Here is a 21581-nt window from a genome sequence, read left to right as displayed (position 1 = left end):
AGACTCTGTGAACAATGCAGGGTGCATTGAACATTGCCTTTCTATCTATCTATATTGTTGTTTATGCCCCATTCCAATTTATGCACCTTGGAATAAGGTAGCATTCTAATAGAATGCTATTCCCCATTTAAAAGTGTGTGAAAATTGTGTATGCAGAAAGCTTGGTGTGTGCAGCTTACACCCAGGTTGTAACCCTGGTTTTAGTGTAAACAGAAGCTTGAGTTAGAACTGGCTCTCATTGGAATGAAGGATGTGCATGTTAAATCCAGATTCACACATTTACTATTCACTGACCTTTTTTACCTGCAACTTGCAATTTCTAAAATTATGAATTTACTAGTGGACAGGTTGCGTTGGTTCACGTGAGACTACCTGTAAAATTTAGCAAACACCCACAGACGTTTTTGGTATACGGTTCCTACAAATTTAGTAGATCTGTGAGATCTGTGTACTAGGCCAACAAAAACCTCACAATATAGAGAAAAGGACCTGATTTAGAGTTTGGCGGAGGGGGTTACCATAGGCTGTAATGGAGTAGTAATACAGCAGGCAGGATATCTGTCACATTTCTGATAGAGTAACCGCCTTGGACAAACTCTATATCAGGCCCTGAGCCTTCTTATATCATCAGTAAATGTTGGTTTGTTTTGGTTAGCTCGCAGTACCACATCTAAAAACCCTAACCTTCCAGGGTGATGGATGTTTTTGGTAACCTTGAACATGACCTCTCCGATTCCCCAGGAATTTCTGGAAACGTATCTAACCCTTTCAGTTGTCACTTTTGCATGCCCAAGGTATCATAATGAAAAGATAGTAAAATACACTTTCAAATATTTCTTGAAAAGAGCTTATCCTTGTAAATAAAAAAAAAGCTGTGATTATTAAGCAGATGAGACACTTCATTGTAATAAGCATTGTTAGAATGGTGAAAAACACAAACAATTCAACAATGTTAATTGTTTCTTATATTACTCCTGTATGTAACTAATACCTGTACTGGAGAGAGAATAGCAGGGGTACCCTTCTGCCAGACTTTTTAAAATGATCTAACTCCATACCTTGGCATTATGTGTCAGGAAGCCGTCCTTCGTGCAATAATGAATGCCCCTGTCTCAATCTGCAGTCTACTCATTTCTCCTGCATGGCTATCTTTCTTCTCAGGATCAAGGTCAGGGTCAGCAGAGTTTTATCTCAGTCACAGCTCACAGTAGTTCCATGATGACCTTAGCGTGAAGTGCCTCTTCCAAGTCCATCATGGGCACTTTTTATATAATAAAATCCTATTCTTGTACTTGCAAGAGGCACAGAACAACATTTTTGGTTAGTCTTGAGAGAAAGAGTTGTCTCCTACGACCAAAAAAAAAGTATTACAAGGGTTTTACACTGGAACTATATGTGCAGACTAAAGGGTGGCAATGTCTACCAGGAATAAATGTGTGTGGCACATTTTAATGTTAGGGGAAAAACATGTGTTATCCACTATTTAGAAAAAGATGCCAAGTTAAAAAAAAATCCAAAATGGAGGCCAAATGCAACCCCAAGCTGCAAAAAACATACAGATTTATACTTGTGAAAAGCAATACTAAGTGCGCATCCAGTTTGAGAAAGACAAAGTAGAACCAGAGTAAGCTTTGGGAAAGCCAATAGGTCTCACCTGTGCGAGAGCTATGGGCTTTGCCAATATGTTTTAGATATGTTGTACACCAATGTGGTTAAGAGTTAGTGTTGTAGAAGAGAGTGGAGTGGTGTAGAGTGTCATAGAGTGGAGTGGAATAGACTGTTGTAGAGTAGCATGGAGTGGAGTGGCTAGATGAAGGGATGTATAGTGAAGTAGTGTGTCTTAGAGTGTAGTGGCACAAATTGGAGTACAGTGTCACAGAGTGGAGTGTGTAGAGTGGATTAGTGAGTCATAGACTGGAGAATCATAGAGTAGAGTGGAGTGTTATAGAGTGGCGTGGTGTGACATAAAGGTAGATTGGAGTAAAATGTCACAGAGTGGAGAAGAGTGTCATAGAATGGAGTGTCATGGAGTGGAGTGTCGTGGAGTGGCAAGAAGTAGAGTGGTTTAGAGTGTTGTGGAGTGGCATAAAGTGTCATACACTGGAATGGAGCTGAGTGTAATAGAGTAGAGGGTCATAGAGTGGAGTGATGTATAGTGTTGTAGAGTGGAGGATTGCATAGAGTCATAGAGTAGAGTGGAGAGGTGTAGACTGGCAGTACAGTGGCTCAGATTGTCATAGAGTGGAGTGGCGTAGCGTGGAGTAGCATAGAGCACAGTAGTGTTGTTGAGTGTCATAGAATGGATGAGTGCTGTGGAGAGGTGGAGAGTGGAGTGGCATAGATTGTTTTAGCCTGAAGTGGAATTTCATTGAGTGGAGTATCAGCGAAGAGTGTCAGAGAGTGGCGAGTCATACAGTGAAGTGTCATTGAGTGGAGAGTCATCAAGTGGAGCGGCAAAGATTAGAGTAAAGTGTCATTGAGTGGAGTAGAGTGTCATAGAGTGGAGTAAAGTGCTGCTGTGTGGAGTAGATTGGAGTGTCTTAGGGTGGAGTGTCTTAGGGTGGAGTGTCTTAGGTTGGAGTGTCTTAGGGTGGAGTGTCTTAGGGTGGAGTGTCTTAGGGTGGAGTGGTATTGAGTGGAGTGACGTTGAGTGGAGTGATGTGGCATGGAGTGTCATAGAGTGGAGTAGCGTGTCAGAGAGTGGGGTGGTGTACAATTTAGTGGTGTAAGCTGGAGGAGATGGTTAAGAATGAAGAAGTGTAGAGGAAAGTGAAGTGTCATATAGTGTAGTGTCGTAGAGAGGAGCAGATTGTCGTGGAGTAGAGTGGCATAGAGTGGAGTTGCATACAGTGGAGTAGTGTGTTATAAAGTGAAATGGTGTAGAGTGGAGTAGAGTGTTGTGAAGTGGAGAAGAGTGTTATGAAGTGGAGTGCCATGGTGTAAAGTGTTATAGATTGGAATGGTTTGGAATAGAGTGGAGTAAAGTTATGTGAAGTAAAGTAGTTTGTATTAGCATAGAGTAGAGTGATGTATTATACAATGGAGTGTAGTACAGTTGAGTATAGTGTCACGGAGTGGCGTGGAATATAGTGTCACAGAGTGACGTGAAGTAGAGTGGAGTGCCTTGGATTGGGGTGTCTTAGAGTGGAGTGGCATTGAGGAAGGTGTCATAGAGTGGAATAGAGTGGAGTAGCATAGAGAGGAGTAATGTGGCATGGAGTGGTGTAGAATGGAGTGGATTGTCACGAAGTAGAGTAGAGTGGCATAGACTGGAGGGGAGTGGCATAGAGTGGAGTAGAGTGAAGGGGCACAGAGTGGAGTAGAGTGAAGTGGCATAGAGTTGAGTAATGTGTTGTAGAGTGGAGTGGCATAGAGCAGAGATGAGTAAAGTGATGTGAATTGTCATAGAGTAGAGTGTCCTGGAGTGGGGTAGTGTGCTGTGGAGTGCTTAGATCAGAGAGGAGTGGCTTAGAGTGGAGTAGAATGGAGGTGGATAGAGTGAAGTGGCGTAGAGTGGATTGGCGTAGAGGTGTAGTAAAGTGGCATATAGTAGAGAGTCTTAAAATGGAGGGTCATAGAATGGAGGCTCGTAGAGTGGCACATAGTGTAATAAGGTGCTGTGAAGTTAAATGTTGTGGAGTAGAGTGGTGTAGGGTGCAATGGCGTGAGTGAAGTGGAGTGGAGAAGAGTAGAGTGAAGTAGAGTGTTGTAGAGTGGAGATGTGTAAAGTGGCACAGAGTAGAGTGGAATAACATAGAGTGGCTTAGAGTGTTTTAGCGTGGAGGCATAAAGTAGAGTATGCATGGTGTGGTAGCTCACTGCCATTAAAGACAACACATTTACTATTGAAATTACAATTACATTTGCACAGACATGGAATTTTACTGAGAAGACTGTACATGCACAAATGATAATGTGTGGGAACCAGAGCATATTAAAATGTTTGTTTCCACCAAACTTCAGAATCACTAAAAATGTACTTTATTTGTGTTTCTTAATTTTGATGTTTTCTGAAATATTTGTACCACTCATTTACTGCCATTTAAATTTTGTTGTGTACTGAACAAAACTAACATCCTACAGCCTTTCCCAAACCCAGTAGCCTCAATGGTTGTCACATAAATTATTTCACTTTGCAGTCAGAGGAAGAAAAGTAAACATCAACCTCCCTCTGTAAACAGAGCCTAACATTTGACCTCGATCTTTGAATGTACAGTAAATATGGCAAGATTAATACAAAACGTAAAGTCCTTTTATTTTCTATTCCCTTCTGTCCTCCGGCATGTATATTTCGGGGTAGCTTTAGCATCCCTCACTTCCCTACTTCCAGTGCCTATGGATTAGGTGTGAAGTTGAGGAAGAGGATTTTTTAAGTTATGCTATTAGTAAAGAGCACTGACCAAAATAAACAAGCATATAAACAGAACACTGTTCTTCTAAGGAATGTGAGACTGAGAAACTGATACTTGTGCCAAAGATGAGTAGAATCAGTCAAGCAGAAAGATAGGAGGCAGGAATAATCTTCCAAGAAATACAGCACTTTTACTGCTGCTTAAACTAGCTTTGAAAGAGACAGCTGAAAACCCAAGTACTCTTGTGGCATGCCTCACAAAAAAAAAGAAAAAAGAGTTCCCACCAAGCAAGCACTTAGGGATGAATGCAAGGATCTGAATGCAAGGAGCCAGTCGGGGAGGAGGTAAATAAGGCATGCTACATGGGAGGAACAAACACAAACTGGACAGCCCAATACAAATAAAGCCAGCCAATAGAAAGTAAGCAAATGTGAATGACAAAAGGCAAAACCAAGGGTAGTCAATGGATAAGTGACCTAGGACAGCCTTTTTAAGTACCCAATATGTCTTTCCCATCCAGACAGCTCTGCTGTCTGGTAGGCTTCGACCTAAAAATGAAGGATCAATTAGGGGAAAGTGAGTTCCCTGCACCAGGGCTGTTTCTGGTTGCCAGTTCGTTCCTCAAGATGCCCGATGAGTCGAGCAATTTTCAGGTTGACAGGCTGCAGTTTTTTAGCAAGAATGTGTAAACTGAAATATTGTTTTAAAGTCCCCATAAACTGACAACTCAGAATGCTTATTTTCCTTTACATCGCTCTGCAAACACTATTGAAATTGAATCGGATGCAAGGCTCAGTGGGACTGTTAGTGTGCAATGGAAATGGGGTCGTTTTTCCTTTTGCTGCACGCTGCTAACCGGTTAGTTACACATGATTTCGGTTTATGCTGGAAAGAAAAAAGAGAGGTGCTAATGCACAACTTGTTTTCACTTCAACGTCAACACCACATATTCCAAAGGCAGTTCTCTGCATATTGTTAAAGAATTTAACCTACGTGCTCAAACAATTACATGCCTCTTTTATAAGAATATTGGGTAAAATTTGAAAACCACTACGTAAATAATTGTAATGCAAGGATTGACAAAAAGCTAACATTTTTAAAATCGACAAATCGGTGGAATCTGTAAACGGGTGGCATTAAATTTAAGTATTTTGCATTTTGTTCCAAATAAATGGATTCTTTTTTTCTGCCAGCTCTCAAAATCGTACTCTTTCCACGCTCTAGGGATATTCTTTCATAAGCAGCTGCTCAGCACACAGGAAGCATTAACCGCATCAAGATCTAGTTAATCCCGAGATCAGTCGCCTAAATGCTAAAACAATAATTTCTCGTGATTGTCATTCGTCGCCTCTAAATGGAAGGCTTCAGTTCCTAGATGGAAACCTTTGTCATGAAATTGTTTGGTGCTCTCTAGAGAGGCACAGCGTGTTCACAAACAGATAATTTGTACTGCTCTTAGGGATGAAGTAGTGCACGCATGAGCAAGAGAAATATATGGCCAATGTTTCCCATGTTCATTATTACAGTATTCTTTATTTTTGTCTTTGCAGAATCCACAGAGACCTACTCCATGCAAACCCAGTCTCTTAGCAACAGAAGCAGCAGTACAATACCAATCTGTAGATCATCCGAGGAGGAGAGGAAGGTTACAGTCGTCAAAGCACCTCATTATGCCGGGATAGGCCCTATTGACGAGTCTGGGATACCCACAGCAGTTAGAACGGTAAGCGATGGCTCAACCGTTTCAAGGTGCGGCTTGTTTCTGTACAGCGGTTCCTTGGGTGTGAATCTTGTCCGTTTTCCTCGTGTGGGATAATGTGACCATCACTGATGGGTATGGAGAAGGAATTAGGAGAGCAGGTTGTGCAAAGAGTCCCTCGTAATTAGCTGTACTACCACCAGATACACTTGGAGCTACAGACCTATTCCTAAACAGGCAAGAAGTAATGGCCTATTTACCAAGACCATTTGGAAGAAAGGCACCAATCTACTGCTGTAGGTTTTCTCTTTTATGGCTTTAGCAAATGTAAAATAGCTCAGTTAGCACATCTGTATATCTGCATGAGATGCAGATTTCAAGGAATGGTTGTAAATCAGAATATAATTAGCAAAAATATAATTTTGCAGAAGTATTATGTCCTAAATATTGTGTACATTTCTTTTTCTAATAGGTGTAAATTTGTACTTAGCACCCTCAATGGAATGAAAGGGGTTGGCCAGCCAATCAGAATGACCCCCTTGCAGGCTATGATTACAGTGAGATGCTAGCAAAGGGACATTCCATAGCTGACAGGTCCCTGCTCTTCCGTGTGCCTTTAACCAATGAGCAGCATCCTAGTCCCCACCTGTACGACTCACCACCAACATAAAGGCACTTCTTCAGCACCTCCTCTTGGACTTCGCAGCAGAAGCTTGCGCTTCTTTTGCTGACCACTCCCCTTCCTTGTCAAAAGGGAAATGTAAATTCCATATGCTACAGTACCTCAGACTAAAAAAAAAAAAATCTGTTACATTTGGGCTCACATTTCCTCTTCCACAAGGATGGGGCTCTGCTGGCATGGAATGGCAACAAGAGGAGGGGCAGAAGTGGGAGGATCTGCTCAAAGTATACCCCCACCCCACCAGAGTTAGGTGAATTGAATGCGCAGGACTGAGGATGGGGGCTACTAGCCTTAATTGCCAATTCCAACAGGGCAGTAATGGCTTTTAATGATCTCCCCCTCATTGTGGGCCCTCACCTTTAGCTGAGGGTCTATAATTAGGGGCCAGAAGTGCAGGGAATAATATGCATTTCTGCATTGTTACCTATTTATTTCCCTCGAACTGGACAGGTTTCCCTACAGAGAAACTCTTTCTGCACCACCCCATTAAATGTGGAAATGTTCTTTCCTAGTTCCATCCTGGAAACATAGTTACTATAGGCATTATTGGGAGTAACTTTGTAAATATTCCGAGGGTTGAAGTGGTTACGGAGAATGATTTTGAATACCAACAAACCTAGAAGTTGTTGGATTTTTCGTGCATTTTGCATGCTCAATACCAAACCTACGGCTGAGGAAAAATTGAAATATTTTTAGGTTTTCTGCCATGCACTGTAAAACTTCAATTTATCCTGGTTATGTGAATACGAGTCAGAATTTAGAAGCGTGGGCTTCCATTTATTCGCAGCTACGCGTATCAAACGCCTCTGTTTATTTAAATATTGTTCAGAAGCCTCATTGTTCCACGGAGCTTTTTCACATGAAGTAAACTGCTGCCTTCTTAATGCTGCCAGAAACGTTTATTGTTCATTCCCATCAAAATGATTATGAGTCGCCGAAGTGTTGCTTTCTGTCACTTACGTGTCTGTTCATCCGGAGGGTGATCAGTGCGGAGGAAACGCCGATAGCTGCAGGAGAAGGATCATAGCAAGAGATGAAAGGCGCTGCTGAGTCTGTCTGCTACAAGAAGCAAGGCTCGGTGGGGTCTGATAGACGAGGTCCACGCCTGCTACCCGTCCTGCCCCCGGCAATGTCCTAAACAATCCCACACAAAACGGTGTAAGGGAAGATAAGTCACACCCCTGCCTCCTCCGGCAGTATGAGCCCCCACAAGTGCGAAATAAAGAAGATTGTTTAATTCATAGGTGGATCTTCGTGCAATCAACTGATCACGTCATCTAAACGCTGAAAGGCCTGTGATTTATTCAACTAAATGGCACCTTTCTTGAGCACTGCTCCTAAGAACCATCAGGCCAGTCAACATACTCTCTCAAATCTAGGAGAACCTGGGGGTTTCATACACAAATATTTTTGTAATCGTAAATTATATTTATGATTAAAAAAACTAATTTTGAGTCGCAAATCCCATATGCTCATTCAATCAGCATATTATCCAAGCTGCCAATACGTGCTTGCACAGTTAAGGGTCTTGACAAAGACAGTCGCAAGTGATCTTTTTGTCATAAGGCCAGATTGCATGCATCGCACACGTGACTGGGGAATTTTACACTGGTGACTAAGAAATTGTGTACTAAGCGTTTCAGTGACCAGCCATTGTAAAATGACATTTTATTAGTAAACGGAAGTGCTTTCTTTTAATGATCGACAAATGCAAAAGCGATTTTACACTGGCCGATCTGTAGACAGCAGTGCAGAATTGTCAAGTCACCTGTGCAGAAGGGATTACTCCTCCACCATTGTAGTGCCCATACTACTTCAGATTGGGTATGTGAAGATAATGTAAAGACAATGTGAGTAAAGCCAGCGAAGCACCGAGTGTGTTGGCCAGAGGTTGCTTGCCCGTTGTGGTGTCGTCACCAATACGGGACCGCACCAGCAGTGGAGTCACAGAGGGGGAAGAAGGATCACCCCTCTTCAGAGGACAGGATGGGCTGGACGGCAAGGGGAGGTGACAAGGGAGGGGGAGAAAGGGCGCGAAGGCAGTACGGAGCAGGATAGCAATAAAGATAGAAGTGCCAAACGTTCCCTCGTGTCCTGTCATAATTCAGGCCCCTGGAGACCTGACACCCGTCATCCTAGCCAGATGCCAATGAATGCCACTTTCCTTCTGCAGAGCTGTCGGGAGACAGCTCTAAAACTGAGCACGCAACATCCGAGTGTGATCAGGGATACCTCGGGCACGGCCAGTACTCTGGTACCAGAAACCGCGGCCTGTTGTAACTGCAGTCACTTGGAGGCGCTGTTCTGATTCCTCGAACGATGATGGACGCTCCTAGCGCTGCTGGGAGGTCCTTCTCTCTGCCCAGCTGCTCCCTTCCGTCTTGTAATGCACTTAGATGTAATAAATGAGTTTAATTACAAGCGAGGCGCGTGACTGCGTTTGGTGGCTCTGCAGCTGACAGGGCCAGATGCACGCGGACCACAGTCACCCTCAGTCTAATTGTCGACATGTTCAACTAATTAGTGCGAATTAGGAGAAGGGATAATGTCTGGTGTGACTACATTTTACTGTTCCAGCCATGCAGACTGTGTTTCAGTAAGAAAAGGTTTTCTCGCTATTTTAGTCAACGCGTAGCACCCAGGGTTGACCTTGTACACTATTCCCCCTTTGCAGTAGTTAATTTGTGAGAAAATAAGTGCTAGGGCCCTTGTCAGGACATTGCTCTACCCATTGCCCCTGCCAGCACTGCCAGTGACAGTGCCTATTCAGCTACTTACCATCACTCCTGCAAGTGAGACAGCTCGACTGGTCGAGGCCCCATTGCTATCAGAATGGCTTGGGTGGCTGGTGTTAGGTGTTTTCAATGTATATTGAATTATTAAACAACTGTTGTTCTGCGTATCCCTTAATTGCACAGAGGGCATCACTATGTGGCAGTTGCCAATTAAGTGCTGGTGTTGAGCACCAGAAACCACTACATTTAGAACCATGGTGTTGGCCACCAAAGTATGGTAGAAGAATGTTACACTGTGGCCAATACCAGCCTATGATGGTTGCATGGTTTAGAAGTAGTGGCCATGCAGGGTGCGTCCTTATGCAGATGAAATGAGTGGCAAACAAGTGGCTTGTTAGCACTGTCAGTGGAGCTGTAGTAAGTTCTAAAAATTAAAATGGAAAGAGAAGGAAATAATGAAAGGGGGGGGCAACAAAAAGAGAATGTGGAAAATAAAAGGATAGGCCCACCAGCCTTGGCACTAAAGCAAAATTGTTTTCAGGCAGATATGCACACATGATCAGGCAGTGCCTCACACATATGGCAATAGAGTCGATGGCTGTAGTAGGCCAAGCCATTGATCCGTGCTGTCAGGATACATATAATAGACATATGTATTCTTAATGACTTTATTTGATTTCAAGGTCCTGGTAGACAACTACATGTCCGACCCTTCAAAGAGATTCTAGCAAAAATGGTCACAGTACAAATCAACAGAGATTAATCATCATCAAACTGCTTGCCTATTAAGGTAACCTGTGACATTGCATGTAACAAACAAGATCTTTGAGATTCCATGTAAAAAACTTGTGTGCGGGCTTTTACACAGTGCAATAACAAACCACCATTACATGCATATTAGCTTTAACAAATACTTCACAACAAATAAGTCAGACACACTTCCTGTCATAACTTTATATAATAAAGAGATCTGACCTATGACATCAGACATAACTGTCCCTAGTAAATGAATCTGGCTTTATCATTGGCAGGCCAATATAAGTAGATCAGGTTTACTTTATCATATGGTAATTATGACACATATAGTTACAAATTATACACAACTACAGTTGGCAAAACAAAATACTGCGGGACAGATTTACTAACATTTCATGCAGTGCAGCAGAACAACTGGCTGTATTGCGTGAAAGGCCGGCAGCACAAATGCGCCATATTTACTAAGATATGGGGCGTTTCTGCTGCTCTTAGTGCTGGTGCACTGTATGCTGCATGGCGCCAACACAGGCACCCTTGCGCCATGATGCAAGGGTGCCTGCCTTATGAGCAGGATTGTTTCTGTGAAGGAGATAGCACCTTCCTTCACAGACACAATCCTTAGAGGCATTTTCCTCTTTCTATGTGTTCGGAAGAATGCAGTACGCATCGAAAACGCAAGTAATGAGGAGGAAATAAAGATATTTCTCCTCTTAATGCCTTGGTCAGGAAGGCGCAGCATTTTAGCGCAAACCCAGGCTTACTGACCTTGGTAAATCTGGGATTGTTTAAAAAACCATGGGTGGATGTGTGGGAATGCCCACACTCCACTCATGGAACTCCTCCCTGCCACAAGGTAAAGCAAGGCAGTGAAATGTGCTGCCTTGCATTATGTTAGATTGACCAAACCATGCAGAGCCACGCAAGGTGGCTTTGAGTGGCTTAGTAAATCCTAGTTAAGGGTTTGTGTTGTCTTTTGTCACCTTGTGTGACACAAAAACCGCACAAGTGCTTAGTAAATCTGGCCATTACCCTCCTAAGATGGCGTAAGAGGGTGCAAATCTTTTATCCCCAAGTTTTGTCAGATGGTGTAACCAATTGCAAAAGCTTTAGATGCTATGGCACTATCTTAGATTCCATATAACAAAATGCATCTCTGCAGGCTTTAATAAAGAGTAATAACAATCCGCTGTTAATGCCTTATGAGTTTAAGATATGTTTCACACAATAAATATGCCAGACCTACTACCTCTGTCATAAAGTTTCATTAAAAAAAGAGACCAGGTATATAGCTTTCAGCATTAGCTTTCCATCATAAACAACACAGTCTTGCCTTACTGACAACAAGCTTTCTCACAACGCAAAAAGTGCAATGCAAACGCTCTTTTTCAGTGGAGTACACAACGTCTGTCCAATCAAATGCTGGCTTCAAGACAATCAACATGTGGGTGAAGCTAAAGCCCCTATCTAAGTAGTGCTTTTCAAATCTGTCTTATTGTCGATTTTGTAAGGGGTCGTGACAGGTGCCAAGCCTGACCTAAAAGGTAAATCCACAATTAACAGTGGCATCACTAAACACTAGTATGCTGGATGTCAGTGAAGGATGGATTAAACTGAAAACATCTACAGATGAGGGAACAGTCACATGAGTGCTTAACGTCAAAGTACCTAGAGACTGTGTCCTAAACTTGTGTTTTCCAATGTTACCCATGTGATCTTCAACATCACCTGGTTGTAAGAGTCTGCAAGTAGTAAGTTCTTGAAAACTGGAATAAGGGCCGTCCACTGGAGGGATAACCATCTTCCACCCTGTAGAAGAGATGACTGGTGAATTGTGAGTCAGGCTAGAGGTAATGACCTCTGTTAAACTTAAAGGTGTATCTGACTCTAGATCTTGTGCAGTTCACTGTGAGTGGGTAGTGTGATGAGAGATACTGGGCTCTGGCCGATGTCCCTCCTGCCTGGCACTTCTGAAGGCTTCATAGACGTCACGTAGAACATGGCAACTGTTGTGACCCCCTGATAGTCACTTTGGCGGTTCCTGGCCATTCTCTGTTTGTGCTGTCCTTGGCATCGCCTACTTCCCACCCGTTTTAAGAGGCTGAGACAACAAATGCATTGGAGGAGTGGTTAACGAGCTACAAAAAATAAATCGCATTTTGCATCTGAAGTACTTTTAGATCTATTTGGCAAAACATAGCAAGCTTCCCAAAATAACTGCAAAGGGACTTGGGGTCTTCCCACAAGATTGTTCTTCAAAAGAGTCAACCCGTGCAGTTTTAAAACGCACTTTTTCCCCACAGCAGAACGGGCATTGCTGAAGTCATTGGAGACTAGTGAAATGATGTGAATGCGGTGCCTCCTGGCGGCTGTCGCCGTACGTGGTCCCCTAATGGCCTTGGTGTACAGTGTTAGGAAAGGCCCTGCTCGCTATGGCTGCTGTTTTATATTAGTTTCCGGTTTGTTTCTGAGCGCAGGACATGCACTCACAATATTGATACAATTAGTGTAAGGCAAAACAGGTAGAGTCATCCCAGCAGGTGAAGAATATTTTATTCAAAATGTCTACATTCCACAGCGAAAGGGCAAACAATAAACCAGAAAGGTAAACATTCCAATGGGAAGCGCTGCATTCCTAATTAATGGAAAGAGGGCGTGGACGGAGCGCAGGTACTTGTCGAGCAGGTTGTTGCTGCATTTATGAAAGCAATGTCACCTTTATTTAACAAAGACGTCAGCTCAAGAGCAGAGCCGGTAACCCAGCAGACATCACTGCAAGTACTGAGTGCTCCCTTAGGGGAGGGTCCCTGCACTTTGACAGCACCTTTATGAGAGCAGCCCTGTCACATCTTTGAAAGATGCAGGTACTGCGTGCGACACAGTGAGAACCTTTGCTTTTGTGTCTCCTAGTCACACCCGGCAGGTTGTCATGGCTACAGAGCAGTCAGTACTGTTACTTCCACTCACCTGTTACTGCACCAGTTATCTCAGCTTCTACTCAGCATGGCGTCCGTTCTCTATTTGTCTGCAAGGAGCACGGATGACGCTACACCTCAATTTTTTTTTAAATTATGTAATAGAATTTTTTTTTTTTTGCGTGTTTTAAGCAGGATTTCTCAGCTAACGGTGCAAGAGGGTATGTTGTGGCAGAGATGGCTGTGGAGGGCTCGCCCAAGCGGAACAGGAAAGCCAGGCATGTTTCTGCAAGCTCTCCCAACTCCGAGTGGCACAGTGCTCTTATTATTTTATTCTGGGTCTCTAAACCCACTGTGTCACCAGGCTGTGCCTGTCAAAGCAAAGTGGAAAGTTGGTGGTGATGTGGTTAAATACTCGTGTATGCTTTAGCCCAGTGTGGCAGCCTTTCTAGCCCTGCTTTACTCATATACAGGCTCTTCAGGTGTCAAGCTGTGATGCCCACGCCGTTCTCTTCATCTCTACTTCTTATTTTTTACACAGACAGTTGACAGACCCAAGGACTGGTACAAGACGATGTTCAAGCAAATCCACATGGTCCACAAGGCTGGTAAGTGTATGTTTCTCTGTAACTCTGCTCTGTTGTACATTATTAAAACCCTTTATGTGGCGGTTTCACCTAGATCAGTGCACAAGGCCCAGGACAGATCAGGTATATTAAGAGGGTAACAAGGCCCTGGCTTATTTACGCAGAAAAATGTGAACAAGCAAACCCCTCTTTCAGTGCAGGTTCCCTAAAAGAGGCATGCAATGATCCTGGTTTTGCGGTTTTATTTTCAAACCGACTGCAGTCAAAGACAAGGATGTAGTGCCGTAATCCATATTACAATGTTACCAAGGCAACAGATGTAGGGTTCAATACCTCATGCACAGAAGCTGATTTTGGCGCAGTATCCTCTGGTTGTGTCAGCACATCACCCTGGTCAGCCTGAGCGGGTGAATCTCCACCCTATGGCAGGCGGCCAATGACTCATTGCAAGCATGCGCTTCCAGCATGGACAACACACAGCTCTGGTATGAATATTTTATGAGAAAGACTGTGTAATGGAGATGTGATGAGTGCTATTCGTTTTTACTGAGATACCTTTAAATCTTAATGTAATATATACAGGGGACGATCAACATCTAGACAAAGGACCAAGTCAGTAACTGCAGGCAAGGAGGCCATAAACGCTATAAAGAAGGCAATGGCGTGTTCATTAGGGTTATGAGAAGAGAGAGCATTTGTTGGATAAGTAAAATCCTGATTCGTGCCTGTCTGTAAAATGTAATATATTAGGAATAAGCCCCAAAGAGGAGTGTCTGAATGGTCCTGTGCCCATGATCCGTATCATCTCGTCTGGCAAGGCCTTGGACTTACTTCCCTATTTTCATGGTCTTGAAGATATCCTGTGGCAAATGGTCATGTGAAACATCCACACGGCATATGACTAAATTCACTGTCGTGTTTCTACTCTGCCTTATGCTGCGAAAGTATGCTGTGTGTTTCTTTTACTTAGTAGTTGCCGACAGAAAAAACAATGCAGCAGCCATCACACTCTTTATATGTTCTGAATAGAATAGTGAATCAGTGTTTTCTGACACTTTAAGTTGGGCTGTTCCACTGAAGAAGTGAAAATGTACCGAATTACCTTAGTCAGTGGGAAAGTAACATACGATGGGTCCTAAATCCACCAAGTAGCACCTAAAAGTCTCTTTGAATACATCCTGACGTCACAGACCTCCATATAATTGTTCATATTAGAACTGAGATAAGTCACTTATGCCTCAAGCAGTATTCACATTAACAGGCAGGTTAACATTAGTGGGCCCGATTCACAAAGGTAAACTTAGACGTTTGATCTAACCTTAGACCAAACGTCTAAGTTTACGACTTTGGGAATTCACAAAGACCATTTACGAGTAGTATCTTTACATCCGCACTTGAGGCCACATCTGTGAATCGGGCCCAGTCTCTATGCAAGTACCATAAATGTCCCTTTCATCATTGAGGTCAAAAGGTGACCAAGGGTGCCTCACATATCCCAGGCATGGGATATGATACATTCAGTCTTTTTAAGGGCAGAGGCAGAAAGTGATTCCGCCCCCCCCCCCCCCTTAGCAATACTCCGGGCCTGGCAGTGACCAGACTGCCAGGGTCGTGGTCACAGTTGGACCGCCACCAAAGCAGTGGTCTGACCGTGACATTACAAACGTGGCGAAAGTACCACAGTCAGACCTCCGGCACCGCCAGGCCGTCTGGCGGCTTAAAGGAGACACACAACAGCATTGCCGCCGGCCGTGTTACAAGTCGGCGTCAATGTTAATGTGTGTTGCCTGCTGGGCCAGCGGGAAATTCATAAACGGGCCAGCAGGAAGGAGACCACACTGGCGGTCTCCTGACCTGTGGGAGTTTGGCAGGCGGCCTTTTCCGCCCACTAAACTACTAATGAGGGCTGCAGTCTGTCAAACAGAGGTTAATCGATGACAAACACAGTATAGCAGCCATCCTGGCAGGCTTGTAGCAGGATTGGGTGTCTAAGGGATATGATTGATCAACTGAGTGTTCTTAATACCCCCATGACAAGACATTGATATTAGCTGAGATGTGACTAAACTCTGTTAGCTCGACCCAGGAGACCCAAATTTATGTTAGAATATTTTAGTTACACCATGCATGCATTGTCTTAATGGTTGACAACAACTACTACTGTAATGCTGTCTGGTAACACTGAATGTTTTGGTCAAAATTACATATAATGCTAGTGAACTGGGCATCGTATGCAAAAAATAACATGTTTCAAAATAAAAATGTACCATTCATTCCATCAAACACGCATGATAGGTGTGGTAGATGGTAGAATGGAAGGGATTCTGTGTCTGAGGCTGATGTCATATCTGACATCAGATTAGAGTGTTGTGGGGTGAAGTTCTCTGGATGGATTCTTGTGGCGAGCTGTTGGACAAAGGGTGTCTTTCTTTGGTCGTGGATAAGATACTCCTAATAAAGAACCAACTCATCTGTATCCGGATTCATCCCTTTATTACATTTGGCGACGAGGAGAAGTTGTGAGGAGTATCTTAACACTAAGGATAAAGAAGTTTCTATTGGAAATATTTGAACGGAGCCATCGTAAAAGGATTACCGTTTCTACCGGCTTTGAACTGTCTGCTTTTATACTGTTGAGCCTTAAAGTTCTTTTATGTCTCGGATCTCTCTCTTCGCAACTGGTGAAAATTATCATTTTTTCAACAATTTTACTGCCGCGCGCTGACTCGTGCGCTTTTATCACATGTGTTTGTCTTTGAAAGGAGCTCTGCCGGTAAAAAGGAATGCGTGCCGTCAGCACGTGCGGCCGTCCAAAAGATTGCATTATTGCATGGCCGTCTCAAGGACTGTATAATTAAACGCACGTCATTCACGCGTGCATCAGTTTAATTCAACACGCGCATTCCTTACTCTTACCTGACCTCTGCCCGGCGGTCGATTTCCTGGCAGCGTCACCTCCATTTGAAAGCTGCTCTCTGAGAAAAAACCAAGGAGGACTCAAGGATCGCATAATTGAAAGAAAAAAAAAGGAAAAACAAGGTATATTTTCAGTTGAAAACAGACTGAAGGTTTTCCGTATACATAATAACAAGAGAGGGTACAAAAGAGAGATCGTTTTTTTTCAACAACACTGCAAACCATATTTTCAAAGTACATCACGACTTGCAAGTTTGGTAATACCAATTTGTAAGGTCTACAAAGGTTTCCTGTAAGAAACACATTATGCAGAATATTTCTCCTCCACCCTTTTTCCTAACAGTGCCAGGGGAGCCGCCTATCAAGTGGTCCAAAGGGAAAAAAAAGTTTCTTTATTATTCCAGGGTCTGTGGCACCAATTTATCAAATGAAAGGAAAACAGCGTTACTAATGCATTGTTTAGGGTGCGAAGGGCAGGAAATGTGTTTGAAGAAGTTAGATCTGCACTTTCTACCAAAAACTAGTAATATTTTGGAGCGGTACCATTTTGGAATGAGAGAACAAAAGCCAAGGAAAGTATTGAAGAATATATAACGGCTTTAAGGAAGTTAGCATCTACATGCAAATTTGGAACCACAATTGATGAGCGCATTAGAGACCAGTTTGTGTTGAGATGTTCTAGTGATAAAATAAGACCGGAATTATGGAGCAAGGATGATCCACCATTGCATGAAGTTATCATTCTAGCTAAAAGTGTGGAACACACTTTAGCTTGTGTTGATCGATTGGAAAGAGGGAGAAGTCTAGCAATAAATAAAATCACTGTGAGAAAAGATAACTTAAAGAAAGAAGGAGACTGTGATAAGGGAGAGGAGAAAGTTACTCAAGAGCAGTGGTCCAAATTCAAGGACACAAAATGTTTTCAGTGTGGCAACAATGGGCATTATGGGTCCTATAAGAAATGCCCTGCCATTCATATGACTCTTAGACTGTGCAATAAAAAGGGTCATTTCGCCAAGTGTTGTAAGTCAACAAAAAGTCAAACATCCGTGAAGGTTGTTGAGGATTGCATCCTATCAGTCTCTACCAACGGTCAGAAAAAGAGTTATCCAAAGGAAATGGTTACCATTTTAGGTCTGAGCAGTGAAGTATTGTTTGATTCGGGAGCGTGGTTAACTTTATTATCAAGTGAATTCTTTGACGAACATTTTAGCCACAAAGTCAACTTAAAGGAGCCAGATGTTACTCCGGGTGCCTATGGTGGTCAAAGTATCGATTTGAGAGGGTATTTTGAGTCAGAGATTACATTTAAAACGAAACACAATTTTTGGTATAATTTATGTCCCTGTCAAAGGAGATAGTGTGTTGAGCTGGCCACACCAAAGGGATCTAAATATTATCTTAGATCCCAATTCTTCCACACCAGTTATGATCAAAGAAGAGTTCATTGGAAACCTTCAAAATGTTTGTGCAGTTTCTATAGATGGTGGAAAGGTAGAGGATCCACCTGGGTTTGTTAAAGAGTACAACGATGTGTTCATTGACAATTTGGGTTTGTCTAAAGAAGTATGTTCATCATATAAGGGATAAAGAAGGATCAGTTACAGTGGTAGCTAAAGTACGCCCCATCCCCATCTCGATGAAGGATGTTGTTGAAAAAGAAATACGGAGGTTGTGTGACGAGGGAATAATTGAGCCAGTGGAATCATCCGAATGGGTTTCTCCTTTTGTTGTAGCACGCAAACAAACAGGAGAAATCAGGTTGTGTGTGGATTTGAGAAATTTGAACAAGTGTGTGGTCAGTGATCAATTTCCTCTGCTGAATATAACGGAGATGGTCACGTTATTGCATGGGTCAAAGTTTTTCAGCAAGTTAGACTTGACTTCAGCTTACCATCAGGTCATGCTACATGATGATTCTAAAGACTATACAACATTTATCACACCTTTTGGAACTTTCAGATTTAAAGGATGCCGTTTGGACTGCTGTCTGCAGCGGCAGTATTTCAACACATAATGTACAATTTGTTTGGTTCAGAACCGGGGGTAAAGTGTTTCCAGGATGACGTTCTTATGCATGGACAAACGGAAGCAGAACACGAAATGAGTCAGGAGGGTTCTTACCATTTTGAGGGAGCATGGTTTGACTCTCAAACTTAAGAAATGTTCCTTCTGTAGAACTGAAATTGAATATTTAGGTCACAAAATAACCTCAAAAGGTGTGTGTCCGAAAGAAAACCTGGTAACAAACATTTAGAAATTACGTAATCCGGAAAAGAAAGAGGAACTGTTGTCTTTTCTTGGAATGGTAGAATTCCATGCCAAGTTTTTACCAAATTTAGCATCTAAAATGGTGCATATGCGTAGACTGCTGAAGAAAGGTTGTGAATTTGTGTGGAGTGAAGAATGTAAGAAAGAATTTGAGAGTATAAAAAGAGAGTTGTCAAGTGTTGAGAGTTTGAATTCGTTTGATCCGGAAAGAAAATGTGTCATCATGACGGATGCTAGTATTAAAAATCTAGGTGCAGTTTTATTGCAGGAAACAGAATAGAGTGTTCTCAAACCAATAGTATATTGTTCTAGAACTTTTGCGATGAGCTGAGATCAATTATTCCACGATTGAGAAGGAAGCATTGAGTGTATATTGGGCTGCTAACAAATTGAAAAAAAAATTGTGGGGAAAGGTTTTTCAAGTTTTCACTGATCATAAACCTCTTGTGGAAGTTTTCATGAGTAAGGGCCTTGATAGGATTTTCAGTAGGATTAGTAGGTGGGTTGTTGGTTTATAAGATTTTGCACTCAGAATATTTTATGTTCCAGGACCTAATAACAGGATGGCTGATTGTTTATCTAGACTTGGTACAGAAACAGAAGTGTGTTTGGAGAAGGATCTGGAAAATGAAGTTAGTGTGTAGCATAACGGAAGGAATTGTAGGATGAGAGGAATGGTTGAAAGCAGTTGAAGAGGATTCTGTGTTGCAATGTGTGTGAAAAGGGCTCAGTGATGGATGGAGTTTGAGTGTAAAGCGTGAGAAGGAGTTAGGAGGATTTTGGAAAGTGGGAGAGGAATTATCTATGGAGGGAGGTGTACTTTTGCGTGGTTCAAGGTTAGTTGTTACAGCTATTTTGAGGGAGAGAATAATGGAATTGGGACATGAAAGGCACCAGGGAATAAGCAAGACGAAAGCCAGAATCCGTCTTAATTATTGGTGGCCAGGCATGGATCTCATGATTGAAAGGAAAATCAGAGATTGTCCAGATTGTTGCAATAGTGACAAAGTCTACAAAGCCAGTGTACCCCCTATGGGTATTAGAGAAGTGTCGCACAAACCGTGAGATGTTGTAGCTGTTGATGTGGTTGGACCCATTCATGCGAGGTAGGTGGATGTAGCTATATTTTGGTATTAGTCAATCAGTTTTCCAGGTGGGCTGAAATATGCATCAGTTATAGTATGGAAACCAAGAAAATACTTGATTTTCTAAGTGAGATTTTCAGTCGTGAAGGTTATCCGAATGCTATTGTGACTGATAATGGACCACAATTTGTGTCAAGGGAAATAGAATTTTATCTTAAAGAAAGAGGCATTTGACATAAGAAGTGTTCTCTATATCATCCTGAAGGAAATGGCACAGTGGAGAGATTTAATAAATGTGTAAAAGAGTGCATACTATTGGAGGTTGCAGCAGGCAGGAATTGGAAGGAGGGCCTTAAAAGTTTTCTACATGCATATAGGTTTTCTCCCCACACTACCACTGGTAAAGTTTCTTTTGAACTTTTTAGAGGACACAAAGCTAACACATTGTTAGCACCAGGTTGGGTAAGTTGGGGAAAGGATGACAGTGTGACCTGGGGTGACATGAGAGAGAAGGATGAGCATGAAAAAAAATGTGTACAAAGAAGGAAGGAATATTTTGATGATAAGAACAACACATGTGCAATTGATGTGAATGTAGGGGATGAAATTTTAGTTAAGCAACCAACGCTATGTAAAAGCGGAAGCAAATTTATGGGTCCGTTTGAAGTCATAAAACTGTTTAGAAATGCTGTACAGATCAAAGATGGCAGAGTATGGAATCTCAATCGGTGGTAATTTCAAAGAAAGGTTCACAGGTTTAAATCTTTGAATGTATTTCTTTATAACTGTTCTATTTAATTGTTGTGTTTTGTTTTTATGTAATATTTTTGTATTATTATTTTAGGGGGAAGGTGTGTGGTAGATGGTAGAATGGAAGGGATTCTATGCTTGAGGCTGATGTCATATCTGACATCAGATTAGAGTGTTGGGGGGTGAAGTTCTCTGGATGGATTTTTGTGGAGAGCTGTTGGACAGAGGGTGTCTTTCTTTGGTCTTGGATAAGATACTCCTAATAAAGAATCAACTCATCTGTATCCGGATTCATCTCTTTATTACAATAGTCCTTCAAGTATCTTGGCTTATTACCATCTACTCCACAAAAGATCAATGGCTCTTTTCCATTCTCAACTTTCTTCTTCAGTCTCCAAGCAAGCCTCTAACCCCATCATTAAGCTAACCCTAACTGCTGACTGTCTATGAAAAAAACTCTTCTCAGCTGACTCTTAGTGATGCACATTCTAATGGCAACAAGTCTTATTTTTCTACATGCCTTACTCCATCTTACATTATTCCTTTCCTGAATTGAAGTGCATGTGCTGAAGCATTTTCATTCTTCGTAAGGGTCAATGCTCAACTTCAGGTCGACGTATCTTTGGATGTGGTAGAACCAAACTACACAATTTCAGTAAAAATCAACTAAGTCAAACAGTATGACCAATTTGACCATACAAGGAAAACTCCAGTCAGGAATAAAGTTAAGGGATTTATTACAAACTTAAGCTCAAAGTCATGTAGACAACTCTCAAGACAAAATTATAAAGCTACGGGATCACCAAGGGTTTCCCTAAGGCTACTAAATAAGTTCA

General features: G+C 42.3%; 1 protein-coding gene across 30 annotated transcripts in view; it reads left to right on the top strand.

The window, feature by feature from the left end:
- Positions 1-21581, top strand: part of SORBS2 (sorbin and SH3 domain containing 2) — a 673099-nt gene that overhangs the window by 415402 nt on the left and 236116 nt on the right. For all 30 annotated transcript variants that reach the window (XM_069200010.1, XM_069199993.1, XM_069199974.1 and 27 more), the window contains 2 exons: positions 5903-6075; positions 13678-13744. In XM_069200010.1, the coding sequence (XP_069056111.1) occupies positions 5903-6075; positions 13678-13744 (240 nt within the window). The remainder of the gene's footprint in view (positions 1-5902; positions 6076-13677; positions 13745-21581) is intronic.

The sequence above is a fragment of the Pleurodeles waltl genome, chromosome 1_2 (assembly GCF_031143425.1).
Source record: "Pleurodeles waltl isolate 20211129_DDA chromosome 1_2, aPleWal1.hap1.20221129, whole genome shotgun sequence".
NCBI lineage: Eukaryota > Metazoa > Chordata > Amphibia > Caudata > Salamandridae > Pleurodeles > Pleurodeles waltl.
Note: the sequence above shows the minus strand (reverse complement) of the source record. Positions and strands in the feature narration are given on the sequence as shown.